Source organism: Jaminaea rosea, assembly GCF_003144245.1.
Source record: "Jaminaea rosea strain MCA 5214 unplaced genomic scaffold BDZ90scaffold_15, whole genome shotgun sequence".
Taxonomy (NCBI): domain Eukaryota; kingdom Fungi; phylum Basidiomycota; class Exobasidiomycetes; order Microstromatales; genus Jaminaea; species Jaminaea rosea.
In genome coordinates this window covers 424,928-438,611 of record NW_020289989.1, presented here as the reverse complement: position 1 = coordinate 438,611, position 13,684 = coordinate 424,928, and the positions used below count along the sequence as shown (strand labels likewise).

Here is a 13,684-nt window from a genome sequence, read left to right as displayed (position 1 = left end):
GGGCCTGAAAGGTCAGGGTGGTAATGGTCTCACGAGGCCTCAAACAGCCCCGGCTAAGACTGAGAAGTGCCTCACCATGGCACGCTGGAATGCGAGGTTGCAGATCAAAGAGAGAGTGTGTGATTCGGGTTTCGTTCATTTGCTGCAGGCGGACTAAATCGGCAATGCTCCTACGGGATTGAGCAGTCGAGCACCAATCGCAAAAAATGTTCACGGTGAACAAAGCACCAAAGCAAGCAACCCAGATCAATGGAGAAGGAAGCATGTGTAGTTGAGGTGGCTCCGTGAGCAATGCAATGAGTTTAGATGCTGCTTCACCGTGACCTCTCGGGCAATAGCACGTCTGTTCAACAGTTTGGGGCGTAAGCCTGAGCGCTCCAACTCAATTCCATCGTCAAGACTTTCGCAACGAAAGTCTCCCACATAAGATCAACCCATTCGAACCATAGACCCTTGAAGAGCCGCTTTCCTTGCTGCTGGTGCTGTGGGCGTCGACAAGCTCTGCATGTCTTGCTCCCTCATCATCTGGCGACTACTAAGCATCACATGATGATGACCGTGACGCCCGCTCCCAGCTTAGCGGAACGGAATCGTCTCCCCCACGCGTCCCAGGCGGACCTCTCACCGCTCCACGCCTTGTGTGGACCTTGGACTGGAGGGCGAAGCGGAGCGGCTTTCCGTCTCATCTCGTCTCGCCTGGCCTGGCTTCCGCGGCTCTCATTCTTCCCAACAGGCATCATCCAACAGCGACTGCAACGACCAGGTCAAGGACAAGGATGGCATCACAGATGTAAGCTCCTCAGCCCTTGGCATCGAATCCTCGAATTACGCAGCCAACCATGCGACCTTGATTTGACACCCGCACCCTGCCCGCCCTCCCCCTCGCACGCAGCCTTCCCCTCGAACTGGTAGACAGGTGCATCGGCTCCCCCATCTGGGTGGTAATGAAGGCGTCAAGTCGGGAGTTCACGGGCACTCTGGTCGGGTTCGATGATTTCGTTAGTGAGTAGGAGGCGCGCGCGCATTTCCAGGTGGACCGAGAGAAGAGAGAGAGAGAGAGCCAAGACTGACCTCGATGGGGCGTATCTCGTGCACGCGCACAGATATGGTGCTCAAGGATGTGACTGAATAGTGAGTGCGCTCTTCGAGGGAGCGATGGGATTGGTTTGAGGGGGAAGCGCGGCGGCTGACATGATATGACATCGCTACCCCTGGTGCAGCGAGATGACCCCGCAAGGACGCAAGGCGACCAAGCTGAAGGAGACGCTCCTCAACGGCAACCATATTGCGCTGGTGAGCATACGGCGATGCCCACGACGAGCTTCAACCGCTCGCCCTTTGCCGAACACCTACTGATCCCGTCTTCCTCGTCTCGCACACGCAACGCAGCTCATCCCCGGCGGAGAAGGACCGGAAGGCGCCTCATCATAGTCCTGTCACTCCTCCGCACTCTCACACGCCAGCAATGATATCAAGTATTCTCTCCTTCTATCGCATTGACGGCCCACGGACCACATTCACGCCCCACGCCCCACGCCCTACGCCCTACGCCTAGTCGAATGGCACCCTTCTAATCCCCTTGCTACCGGGCAAGGCCAACCCGCTCAACCCACTCCCTCCTCCCCCCTCCTTCTCCCTCTTCTCCCTCTCAGCCTGCGCAGCTCCAAATGCGCTCGGAATCGGTATACCACAGCAGTCCCCCCACCCAGCTGCTTGGCCTTGTCCCCCTCCCCCTTCTCCATCTGGTACCGCGTGAATATGCCCGTGAGCATCCACCGCAGCTTCGTGGTCCTCCTCCTCCTCCTCCTCTTCACCGGGCCCCGCCTCAGGGAAAGGCAACAGCGACCCAAAATAGATGTGTTGCGCAATCGGCAACTTGCTCAACACTTCAGCCCTATACATCTTTCCCATCCCTTCGTTGACCTTTGCCCACCCCCCTTTGACCCCACTGATATCATCCAACATAGGGCTATGCCAGCGTAGACTGGCCGTCTTGATCCCATTGATGAACTGGATACACGCCAAGTACATGTACTCCCCACTGAACTCATCGAGGATCTCAGCATCGTGAATCGATTTGGGTCTGAGGTGACGATGCGTGGAGAGTTGGGAAGATCCCCAAACGAAGGGAAGGAAATGATAGTCGTCTAAACCCCAAACTCCGTGACTTCCTGCAGGTTCGAGCCAGTAGGTGGATTGGATGAGACGCATTACACCGATGTATCGCCAGAAGAGGCGAAGAACCATTGCTGGTCCGTCGACGGGTAGGGTGAGGACGGAGAGACGGATAAGGCATAGTAGCCATAGGAGGAAGTTGAGTTCCATCCCACTACCGTAATCTATTCTTTCCCTGTTACCCCAAGACTCGTTGAAGTACACCGACACCTCCGTCACCGCTTCGGTAGGTAAGGCTGTAATCCTCTGGTGCCACTCGGAACTGTGATCCCTGAGCTTATCAGCAAAATCGCGAAAGGCTGGATTGCCGAAACGAGATGCTGCATTGGATACTGGCGGTGTTTCGTGGACTAGCTCTTCGACCGAGTCGAGGATCGAGAGGATCTGAGTCGTTGCATCGCTTATGTCGACTTGCTCGGTGAGCGTCTTGCCCTTTACTGCTTCGTTGAGTGCCATGACCAGACCCATTATGTCGCTGAAGGACTGTGAGGACTGGAAACGGGAGAGGGAACGAGGGGAGATGATGCGTTTTCGAGGGGCGATGAAGGTGTGGGCTGAGGGGGCTGAGGAGGAGGAGGAAGCGAGGGGGACGGGAGGGTCGTAATGAGGGAGAGGGGGCTGGGGGGTTCCTTGTTGGGCTTGCTGCTGTGCAGGAAGGGCGGCCTGAGTCGGTGGTGAAGTGGGGCCCGGTGCCTTGAGCTTCTCTGCCAGCAGGTTGCGAGCAGATTCTTGAGCGATCATGGTGGCGTTGGTGGTGGTCGTGATGATGGAAAGGAAGGCAGGCAAGATGTGGGGCCCTGGCTCAGCGCTCAGTGGACGAGAGCAACTTGAGTGGTCAAAGCGCCCGCCAAGGCCACTCCGCCACGCCACGCGAGACGCAGTCCACGGCGGCCTCAGACCAAAAATGTCTCGCTCGTCTCTGTCCGTCGTCTCGCGGGGCTAAGACGTGCAGCAGCGGCAGCAGCACGTTGATTGGTTCCTAGCTTCGCGCCCAATTCGATGGAGCCATCCGCTTCCCCATTGGAGATAGCATGGCGAGCTGCGAGGGCTCTCACGGACAAGGCAGCAGCGATTGAGGGACCGCAGCAGCAGCAGGAGCCCTCCGCTAGATCGCCCTCTTCATCTTCGACAAGCTCACCGCTGGACCGGGTGCTAAGCCAACGCCTAGCAGCTTGTGATGCACAGCTGAGCAGGTTGGGGATCAGCCTGCCATCTCGTCATCATGAACGCGACGACGTGCATGTAGCAACAGCTCGAGCTGCTCTCCTTTGCCTCGCACTGCTACAGCGCTATCTCCTAGCTCAAGAGGACGAAGCGACCACAAGCATAGGTGCGCGAAATCGCAAGACGTTGGATACGCTCTGCTCCCTCTCCTCGCAATGGGGCCTTGCCCCCGCCATTCTAACCTACGACGCTCACGCTCATTCGGAGCAGCAGCATGCATGCGGTCCCGCTTCCGCTCGTCTGGCAAGCCTCTTCTCCCTAGCAGTGGAACCCACGACATCCCTCTCCGGCGTGGTACCGCATCGCATCCTCTCCACTCCGCTGGGGCAAGACATCCTGGGAAGTGCGCTGCGCCTGACATTTGGACCCAAAACTAAGACGCCCGCTGCGACGTCAGCGAGTACTCTCCTCTCATCTTGGATGAAGGGACTCCCACCCTCCCTCCTCCTCCCGCTACTTAGCGCTCAACTATCCCGCCCCACCTCATCCGACGGACCTAGCATCCCCATCCCGCCCTTCGTCCGCTCTACAGCACGACGACTCCTCTCCGGCCAATTGTTGCGGCCAGGCGGGGCCATGGCACTCATCGCGGGTGTGGTGGGACAGACGGATGGGGCCGGGGCTACATTGGACGGGAGGGCGCTGGATACTTTGGCCGACCTGATCCTCACGCCTCCTATGGGGTTCGAGAGGTTAAAATACCTGAAAGAGCATGCCTTGGCTGCACTGCTGCCTTTAGTCACTGGTGGAGAAGGAGGACGAAGTGCGGGAGGCGCCACACACCCCGGATACGCAAGTGCTGCGGCGTACGTGCTTGCGAGGTTCCAACTGAAAGGGAAAGAAGAGGAGACCTCCCTATTGACCGAACAGCTACATTCGATCATCTGGGAGCCAATCGCTCGCTCAGGTCCTCCCCTATCCTCTCTAGGTGGCCATTCAATCATCCTCACTGCGGGAAAGGACATACATGCCGCCCTCGATACGCTGGAGCTCCTCAGCCTCTCCTCCCCGCCAGGAGGATCAGGATGGGCCGCTTACCTGCTCAATCCCGTCGTTGATCGGCTTGTCTTACTCGCTGAGCTGCCGCAGAAGGCCAGGCGGGGCATCGCGGAGATCAAGGGCAAGGGCAAAGCGAGGAATGACGGCGTACAAGAAGTGGCGGGGCAGGCTGAACGACTCCTCGCAACTTGGATGCGGGTAGTAGGAGAAGAGGAGGCGCTAAGCTTTGTAAGGCGGCTGTCTCCGAGGGCAGACCGGCGTGACGAGGAGGGGGAGAAAGCAAGAGCCTACTTCGATGTAGACCACGAGGAGGAAGTGGTACTGCGTTGGGGTGTCCCTCCTACAACACCTGCCCAAACAGTCCCGCCCGATCTCCTCGCTGGTTTATCCACTGGCCTCAAAGGCGAAGGAGTCGGTGACGACGATGACGATGCACAGATGCAAGCTCAGCTGCGCATCCTCCACCAGACACTAGGAAGCTCAAGCAATTCCTCCTCCTCGGCAATATCCCCGACTCTGATCACCCGCCTCCTCTCCCAGTCCAACCGACGGGATATAGCCTCCCTCCTCCTCCCTGAACTGCTGGAACGCTTCCTCTCTCTCAAGCGACTACAACGACTCGACAACCACCATAGAGATGGAGGCGTGGAGGATGTGGACGTGAGCGTGCACTCGGGAGCGCCACAGCGTCTCTTCTGGTATCTCGAGGCAGTAGTCAGCTTAGTGGACACGTTCGGCGAGGACTTGGTTAGGCATGACATGAGGCAGGCACTGCAATTTGCGCATTACTGTCTGGGCGGGGATGCCCCGCCGACGAGGCAGCTGCGATCAGCAGAGCAGCGTGAGGCTGGTGAGGAAGAGGAGGAGGAGGAGCAGCAGCAGCAGCATGGTGACGGAGGGGCGATTCCCCTCATCAAGCCCCTCAACGAGAAAGGCTCGTCAAGGGGCATTCTTCATGAATTGCGGAATCTCTCCCTCGACTCTTCCAATACGTCGTTACACGAACACCTACAGGGTGCAGGGGGAGACGAGAGTCAAGAAGAAGACGAAGAACCTCTCGACCCTGGCCTTACGCGTATGGCTGTTGAGCTCTTGCTGAGCACACTGGAAGCTCACACGGACTTGACGCCTCAAGGTAATGCGTTGCTCGGTCTGATTGACCGTACCCTCACATCTCGACGCTTCGATCTCGACGCCATTGATTCCCTCGAGGACGCTGACGCTGAGCTATCCGAAGTGATCAAGGAAGCTCGCCTGGTCCTCCTCGCCCGTCGGCAGGCAGGCGTAGGGAAAAAGGAGAAGGAGGAGCCCGAGAGGATCGAGACTATAGGGAGCCGAGCGCGCAGAGAGGTACAGGAGAAGTACAGAGAGGCCCTCTCGGCTTTGCAGGACCCGATCATCCCCGTACGGGCACACGGGATCGTCCTACTCAAGGAGCTCGCCGCTGAACTACAAGCCGCGTCACGTTCTAAGGACAAGATGATGCTCGCCCAGGAGGATGAAGAGAGGCAAGCGCGATTAGGTGCGATTGAAGGCCTGCTCGACAAGACGGACTTGATCGCTCTGCTACTCCAGGCACTGGCCGACGACGAGTCCTACCTGTACCTCCACGCCGTCCAGGCCTTGAAGGACGTGGCGCTCCGTGGCGATTCTCGTCTCACAACCCTTGTAAGGATGTACATCGACGCTCCGGCTTCGACCTCCAACGGGTGCGCGCCCACGCCGACGTCCTCGCAGACAAAGCTAAGCGTGACCGTCCGGCTGCGGTTGGGCGAAGTGCTTCTGCACACCATCCAGTCCCTAGGCGAGGCAGGGGCAAGGTATTCCCCCTTGTTCCTCCCCTCGCTCCTCGACGCGCTCAGGGATGCAAGTCAACCTACCACGCTGCGCTCCTCTGTGCTCAGCTTGCTCGGAACCTGTGTCGAAGCTTTCCCCCTCGCCCTCTGCGCCAGGGGCGGGGCTGGGGCGTCCTGGTCTCAAAGGATGGGCGAGGCGGCGTTGGATCTTCTTGCTGTTGAAGGCGGGAAGAGGTCGACCATACCGGATTCCGCCTCGCTGGGCCTTGATCCTCTAGCAGAGGACAAGGATACCGAGATGGAGAAGCGTCGCCTAGGCTGGGCACCGGGAGCGGACGATGCGTTTTCGACTGACACCTCGTACCCGCAGCTCCGTCGAGGAGCGATGTTGCTGTTGTGTCTCTTAGTGAGGGGTTCGCGACATCAACTCGAGGACTGTGCGGAGGCACGTCACGACGAGAGGAAGGTGGAAGGGCCGGAACTCAAGAGTCTACGACTTCCCTCTGGCGGGACACTCCCCTCTTTGCGCAGCGATATCGGTCAGACAAAGACGAACCCGGCCAGGGAAAAGCCGGCCCTTCTTTTCCCCGCCACACTGATCCCACGAGCGAAAGTTGTATCCAGCTGGCTCAAAGACGCGGATGAGGATGCGCTGGTGAGATATCAGGCTGAGGAGATGGGGACGGAGTGCGAGGGACTGGAGATTGCGATCGTACAGTTTGGTCTTGGGTCGTGATTCGGTCGATCGACGCGGATCGATCCTTTCTACAGAATCGCATCACATCGCATCGCTTTGCTCGGTCTCCTCACCGCTTTCCCGCCCGTCTACACCATCGCATCCCTGCGTGCCCGCTCCTCGTCATCCCTCCTCTCGAGCTCTACCGCCTCCTTGACCTGCTCCGCCACTGCCATCAGCTGGTGGATGAGTGCCGTGCGATCCCACTGGCTCCGCTCCCGCCAGACCAAGTCGAAGGAGGCGGCGCGTAGTTGGAGTAGTTGGTCGATGTTGAAGTGCTGAGACGAGGAGAGGAGGGTGGAGGAGAGGGTGGAGAGGAGGGCGGGGGGGCAGATGAAGGGCGGGTGCGCTGCTGGTGCTGAGTGTGGGTGGGCGGCGACGGCAGGGTCGTGCTGAGAGCCGTCAAGACTCTGCGAGCTGGCGCCATTACCGTTGAGCAGCGGGACGGCTTGCTGCTCCTCTTGCTCGCGCTCGCCCTCTCGACTGCCGCTTCGCGCCTTCTTGTTCGCTTCCTGCCCCTCTGCATCCACACTCTCCTGCCTGCGCTTATTGCGCTCTATAGCCCTGACATCGACGGGCGTCTGATGCTCGGGGGCCTGTCCCTGCACCCTCGCACTGAACCTCTCCCCTGTAGGCTTAGGCGGCGGTACACCCCCAGCCGCAGCCGCAGCCGCCAAGCTCTTTGCCGCTTCGTCGGCCCGTCTCTTCTCCTCCTCTCTCGCCCGCTGCCTAACAGCCATACGCTCGCATTCGGCGCGGAAAGCCACATCGATGTACTGGTCGAGCATGATGTTGGCCATGTTCCTCATCTGGTGCGCTCGGACCATCCTTTCCTGATCGACCTCCTCGGCCGTCTCCGCATTGGAGACTATCTTGGACAGGTCAGTGAGGAAATCGGCGATGGTGAGATACCCATTGTAGTAGAGGCGCTTCTGCATTCGTTCTAGGTTCATCGTGTAGATGGTCATCGCCCGCGTGTCGTACAGCGCGTCGTCCGTCGAGGCTGTGTCGTTGGGGGCGGCGGTGGGGTCGGCGGCTGCGGCTGCGACTGCCATGGCGCCGCTGGCTCCGTCACCGTTGGTGGCGGGGACTTCGGCCGCAACGAGGTTGGTCACTGAGCCGTCGGTTGCTTGAGGTGGTGGTGGTGGCGGAGCTCCGAAAGTCATCGCTGCGCCAAGGCTTGACATGCCGCCATTGCTACCCGGCATGGGCTGCGAGGCTGCCCCTGCTGGCACTGCCCCCTCGCTCATCGACACGTCTGCCGCGCCAGGCTCGTCGCTTGGCTGCTCAGCAGGTGCTGACTGTCCTCTCTGTGGCTGTTCCGCCGGCTGGTGCGAGCCCACCTCGTCACCACTACCCGTGATGACGCTCAGCCCGTTCACCTCGGTAATAGTCGAGCGTCTCCTAGGCCTGAACCCCTTGGCATACCGAATCGTCACAACGATCTTCCCCTTCTCCTTAACGTAATCGAAGCCCAGCTGATCCGTAAGGTACTGCAGCTCATACTCATCCCAGGGGTCACGCGTAAACTTCTTGAACTTCTTGCGCAGCTCGTTCAGGATGGGGCCTAAGCGATACTTGAGCTGCTCGAGGGTGCGATGGTCCTCTGCTGCTTGCTGTTGGAGCTCGGCTTGCGTCAACTGGCGGGGAGGACGTGGAGGCGCGCGTGGTAGCTCTTCAAGGATGCGTTTGCGACGGGGAAGGGCGTCGGGGAAGTCGCTGGGGGGCTTGCGGACGTTGGCGAGGAGCTCGGAGAAGAAGGCTTCGCGCTGCGAGGATGAGGGAAGCGTAGCCTCGATCTTGTTGTCCCGCAGGTAGCCAAACCATTTGGCCACGTCTGCGGGCAGCTGCGAGAGGGGGGCTTCGGCTACGGCGAGGAGCAGCACCGGGTCGCTGGGCGAGAGCTCGTCGAGGAGAGCCTTCGTGGTAGCTCGCACAGCGTCTGACACGGAATGGGCCCAGTGGACTAGACCCGGGATGAATAGCACGGAGGGCTTGTGTCGCTTCGCCTCGACAAAGAGCTGCACGACGGCCGCCTCGGGTGTGCGCGCACTGTCACCCATCAACGCGCCGATGTCGAGTGACTGGACGTGGTATCCCTCGAGCTGATGAAGGAGAGCAGCGCCTATGAAGGATTGGCCCATGCCTGGCTGGCCTGCAATCACCAGCCGAGGACGGAAGATGCGCAGCGACTCGAAGCTCTGCAGCATCATCTCGCGGCCAAATCCGTCCGCACCGTCGTCCCCGTCGTCCTCCCATAGCGCCTCTTCGAGTGGATTGCGCTTCGAGGAGGGCGGAAGCACCTTTTGCAGCGCTGCGATAGCCTCGTCGACTGTGCGGCCGAGGAGCGGGCGAAGATGCTCTGGTAGCGGGGCAGCGGCGGAGGTGGACGAGCGAGCCGAGGAAGGCACCAGCTTGTTGACGGACATCATGAAATCCTTGGCCTCAACCTTGATCGTCTCCGGTTGCAGGACCAATCGCTCCGACGTCTGGTAGATTTGCGGGTATCGACGTTGGATAGCATTGAGGGCCGCCTCGGTGCAAAGCGCTCGCAGGTCCGCTCCACCATACCCTTTTGTCACCTCCGAAAGCTGCTCCTTGAATGCGTCGCTGAGAGGCGGGTCCCACCCCTTTGTGTGAATGTTGATGATGCTGCGGCGAGCTTCGCGAGAAGGCAGAGGGAAGTAGAACTCGCGATCAAAGCGGCCAGGCCTGCGTAGTGCCGGGTCAACCGAGTCTGGCCTATTCGTGGCTCCAATTACGACGACCTGACCTCGCCCGTCCATCCCGTCCATGAGCGCGAGCAACGTCGATACAATGGACGCGTGGATCTGGTCCTGCTTGCTGCTGCGCACGGGCGCCAGACCGTCGATCTCGTCAAAGAAGATGATGGATGGTTGCGAGGCGCGTGCCTCGTCGAAGAGCAGGCGTAGCTGACGTTCCGCCTCTCCCACCCACTTGCTCAGGCAGTCCGCGCCTTTACGCATGAAGAAGCTGATCTGCTGTCCCGACGTACTACAGCTTGCAGCGAGGGCGCGGGCAACGAGCGTCTTTCCTGTCCCGGGCGGGCCGTGGAAGAGCACGCCGCGAGGAGGGGTGACCTTAAATTGCTGGAAAACCTCGGGATAGAGCAAGGGAAGGCTGACCATCTCCTTGAGCTGTTGAATGTGTCCGTCGAGCCCGCCAACCGAGTCGAAGTCCACGGCCATGTTGACGCCCAGCGGGTCGATGTCTGCGAGCGAGTCGCCTCCTTTTTTGATGCGGCCGAGGGCATCGCGAGCTGAGCCTTCGTTGGCGCCGTCTGCTGGTGCTGGGCCTGAGCCGAGTAGACCGCCCGTAGATCCACTCGCGCCTATAAGAGCTGGAGGCGGGGCCTTGCGTGACGCAGGGATATCGTCGTCTGAGCTGTCGTCGTTGTCCTCGCCAAACATGCGTGCGTAGTCCTGGCCCGTCATGCTGAGCGGCAGAGCATCCCAGCCCGTCTTGCCTTTGCGTCCTCCTCCCCCTAGATGCGCCGGCCCAGCACCGAGCTCGAAAGCCCCACCCATACTTGAACCCAGCCCCGTCTTACTCTTCGTCCTCTTGATCGGTCGCCCAAATCCATCGCGCTCAGGCTCTGCGGGAGGTGCAGTGAGAGAGTAGTCGACTTTTTTGCGCTCGCGTAGACGATAGGAGCGACCCACTTCTTCTTGGTCGTCAGAGCGGTCTTCGGTCTCTGCGCCGGAGTCGAGCTCTTCCTCGTCCACCTTGGCGGCGCGCTTCGATGCTGCGAGGCGGGCGACTTTGGGTTGGTTGCCGCGACGCAGCGTGGTGCGGGTCGATCTGCGCGAGGAAGAGCCGTATGGGCGGTCCACGTCGTCGTCCCCGTCGTCGACGACGAAGCCGCCCATCGACTTGCTGGTCGCAGCTCTACGTCTCGGCGCGGGGACATGATCCTCATCAGAGTCGCTGCTCGCGCCGGGCTCGGTATAGCTGCGATGATTGGTCACTCGGCCGCTGCGTGTGCGTGCTTGCTGGATGGGCTTCTCATCGTCGTCGTCTTCTTCGTCCGAATCGCCCTCTGCGTCAACATCTGCATCAGGGTCTTCGTCGGCGCTGCGGCGGCGGGAGGAGCGCACGGGGGCCGAGGCGATGGGGTCCTGGAGCGGGTGCGAGCGGGGGGCGGGAGTGGGTCAGCGCGAAGCTCCATTGCTTGCTAGGCTGGCGCCTGTCCTCCCATGATGCGAAACTCTCTCCTCATCCCCTCCCTGCCATCGCGCCTCTCCAACTCTCCCTCCTCTCCGCCCCATCTTCGCTTCAGTTCGCCCAATGGTAGATGAATGAATGAATGATGTGAATGAGAGGCGAAAGAGTTGAAGGGGCGCTCACCGTGGAAGCTGCAGAGTTGCGAGAACGACGGCGGGGTTGAGATCGAGATTGCTTGCGCGACTTCTTCTTGCAAGGCGAGGCGTCGCCGCCGCCGCCGCCGTCTTCGTCCGTCGAGACCTCCAAGTAGACGGAGGCGTCCTTGGACGATACAGCAGCGTGACGTGGTCGAGTGGCAGAGAGCTGCGAGTTGTCTGCTTGCTTGCCATCCTCACCGCCAGCAGCATCGAGGCGAGGTGTGGCACTCGTGCTCGCGCTCGTGCTGCCTTTACTGTTGGCTCTCCTCCCGTACATCTGCTTCGTCCTTGCACTGACGCTATCGCCGCGACTCACAGGAGACCCTGCACCATCGTCATCCTCTATGTCCTCTTCCTTGTAGGATCGCCTCCCTCCTGCTCGACTGGAGCGACGTGAACCTCCAGCGACAGCATTGCCGTCGTCGTGCGGGGATGCTACGTGGCCGGACGAGCTGCCCGCTCCGCGTGTCGAGACCATGCCGTTAGGTGGTGGGTGCGAGGGACCTGCAGCGTGTGCGCGGAGATGCAGGTCAGTACGTGGCTCTGCTTCACGGGACACCATGCCAGCTCACCCGAAGCTACCGAACTGATCGAAGCTGATTGGCGGTGATGATGCTGGCGCGAGGCCAATCGATGCTGATAGTCTGGATCGAGTTCCGGAGGCAAGCCGCTCGAGGCCATCAAAGGCCGCCTTTTGCGCGATTAAGACGGCAGCAGCAGCAGCGACAGCAGTGGTAGCGAACAGTCGATGCGCGCTACCGAGCTGCTGGGGATGCTCTGTGAGGAGAGGCGGTGGTGGTGGTGGTGATGAGGATGATGGGAAGAGTGGAAAGCGGCTTCCTCGTCGTCGATTGTATGCGGGTCCGCCCTTGCTGCCTGCCCGGGCGCCCGTCGCAGCTCTCGAGACACACTGGCCCTCCGCCCCGTCACTGGTTGCCGCCCGGCCTCGTCTGACTTGCGACCGCGTCAGCGCGAATCAACGCCACGCTCGACGAGGGTGTGGTAGCATGAGAAGCGAGAGAAACGAAGCATCCCATCCGTTTTTTTAAAGATTGAAATGAGCACGATCCTCGTCGAGACTCAGCCTCGAAAGCACAAGTCAAGTCAATAGCTCAAGCCTAGGTCGCGACCCTCGCCCACTCGCCTCGCTCTTCCCCGCCATCTTCCCATCGGCTATTCCTTGTTCCGTCCTCTCAATCAAAAAAGTGTTGGTCTTCTCGGTCCAAGATCGCCTGCGATGGATGAGAGAATTCACGTATAAGACGATGTACAAGGCCGTGTACGACGGACGGACAGACAGACGGGAGAGCGTGGCTTGGCGTGGGGGGTGCGAGCGAGGTCGGGCGGGGAGGGAGTTGCGCTGCGTCATCCTTCCGTGGCCACGCGGCAGCGAGACGGGCGCGCAATTCGTCGTAAGGCTCATGGTGGTCATGGGCTTGCAAGCTACGAGAGACCAGCAGAGGATCATGACGGCGGCAACGAGCCAGTTCAACTGTGCAGGACATACATAGAAATGGAGCTCAAGCGTAGCCTCAAGAGTAGATCTTCAGGTTGGACGACACTGCCTAGCTGGCTGGCAGGCTCCTTCAGTGCCCGTGGAGGGAGGCGTTCGGTAGTAAGTGGTTTCTTGCCGGCAGAAAGGTGGGCACAATAGTACCATTTGCGTTGGCTAATGGCGGCACGCTGCTTGCTACCAGCGTGTCCGTGGCCATTCGGGCAGATGCGGAGCGGCGACCCACCGCTGAAGCGTCCTTCAATGGCAAATCCTCACCATCGTGACGAACTCGCGCAGCCGCTCATGATCCTGCCATTGTCCTGCACTCCTCCTCTCGCACACCATTGTGCCAGTCCACGATCACGACCACGACCGCACAGTAGGCTCGGCATCGCGCCGCTCAGCTCAGCTCGGCCGGCGTGGTTGCGCTTGTACTGTATCTACCATTTCTCATACTGGACCCATTCTTGGCAATAGATGTGACAGCCACGAACAAAGCTCGATGTGCGGGCGGGCGGGTGGTGGTGGTGGACCTCAACTTAAACGCAGGCGGCGGACGAGTTGCTTCCTTTGTCCATCTCGCAGCACATCTCGATTTGGTCGAGACATGGGGAGAAAAAAGCGGGCTGGACTGGGCGGCGAGGCAGCCGGGGGGTGCTTTACGCGCTTCTCAACGCGACCCCGCGGACCTTCGTGGAAATTGGGTGCGTTCAGTCGTTCGATTTGTGGGCGCAGGGCGAGAGGGCGATAGACTCAGCCGACGAGGAGCGGAGGTGAGACGAGATTTGCTCTACTCTAGAGCAGACCATTCCGCTCGCTCCCATTGTTCCATTCCCAGCGGCGTTGGCTTGATCGCACAAAGGAAGCGAATTCCCGT

The 13,684-nt window shown here is 60.3% G+C and overlaps 4 protein-coding genes across 4 annotated transcripts; 2 read left to right on the top strand and 2 right to left on the bottom strand.

Moving 5' to 3' along the window:
* Window positions 1-776: 776 nt before the first annotated feature.
* On the top strand, window positions 777-1,431 carry BDZ90DRAFT_281637 (LSM domain-containing protein; the record flags this gene model as incomplete). Its single annotated transcript, XM_025509388.1, has 5 exons — window positions 777-790; window positions 893-1,002; window positions 1,104-1,131; window positions 1,221-1,293; window positions 1,390-1,431. 5 exons carry the CDS (start codon window positions 777-779, stop codon window positions 1,429-1,431), a joined length of 267 nt encoding a protein of 88 aa, XP_025360050.1.
* A 33-nt stretch (window positions 1,432-1,464) lies between these two features.
* Window positions 1,465-2,922, bottom strand: BDZ90DRAFT_234253 (Phosphotyrosyl phosphatase activator). The gene has a single exon (XM_025506943.1). It carries the CDS (start codon window positions 2,914-2,916, stop codon window positions 1,552-1,554), a length of 1,365 nt encoding a protein of 454 aa, XP_025360049.1. The 5' UTR covers window positions 2,917-2,922; the 3' UTR covers window positions 1,465-1,551.
* Window positions 2,923-3,169: 247 nt separating this feature from the next.
* Window positions 3,170-7,204, top strand: BDZ90DRAFT_234252 (hypothetical protein). The gene has a single exon (XM_025506942.1). It carries the CDS (start codon window positions 3,175-3,177, stop codon window positions 6,928-6,930), a length of 3,756 nt encoding a protein of 1,251 aa, XP_025360048.1. The 5' UTR covers window positions 3,170-3,174; the 3' UTR covers window positions 6,931-7,204.
* Window positions 6,845-12,131, bottom strand: BDZ90DRAFT_234250 (AAA-domain-containing protein). The gene is made up of 3 exons (XM_025506941.1): window positions 11,885-12,131; window positions 11,629-11,816; window positions 6,845-11,069 (listed from the first exon to the last, which is right to left on the bottom strand). The coding sequence occupies exons 1-3, from the start codon at window positions 11,991-11,993 to the stop codon at window positions 7,020-7,022; spliced, it is 4,347 nt and encodes a 1,448-aa protein (XP_025360047.1). The 5' UTR covers window positions 11,994-12,131; the 3' UTR covers window positions 6,845-7,019.
* Between the last annotated feature and the right edge of the window lie 1,553 nt (window positions 12,132-13,684).

What these genes read in the sequence shown, in the direction of transcription:
- BDZ90DRAFT_234252 (XM_025506942.1), top strand. Translation starts at nt 3,175, where the DNA reads ATGGAGCCATCCGCTTCCCCATTGGAGATAGCATGGCGAGCTGCGAGG.
- BDZ90DRAFT_234250 (XM_025506941.1), bottom strand. Translation starts at nt 11,993, where the DNA reads ATGGCCTCGAGCGGCTTGCCTCCGGAACTCGATCCAGACTATCAGCAT. An exon ending in GATCAGTTCGGTAGCTTCGG is followed by an intron (nt 11,817 to 11,884) that starts GTGAGCTGGCAT and finishes CACACGCTGCAG; the next exon opens with GTCCCTCGCACCCACCACCT. An exon ending in ACGATGGTGCAGGGTCTCCT is followed by an intron (nt 11,070 to 11,628) that starts GTGAGTCGCGGC and finishes CACCCGCTCCAG; the next exon opens with GACCCCATCGCCTCGGCCCC.
- BDZ90DRAFT_234253 (XM_025506943.1), bottom strand. Translation starts at nt 2,916, where the DNA reads ATGATCGCTCAAGAATCTGCTCGCAACCTGCTGGCAGAGAAGCTCAAG.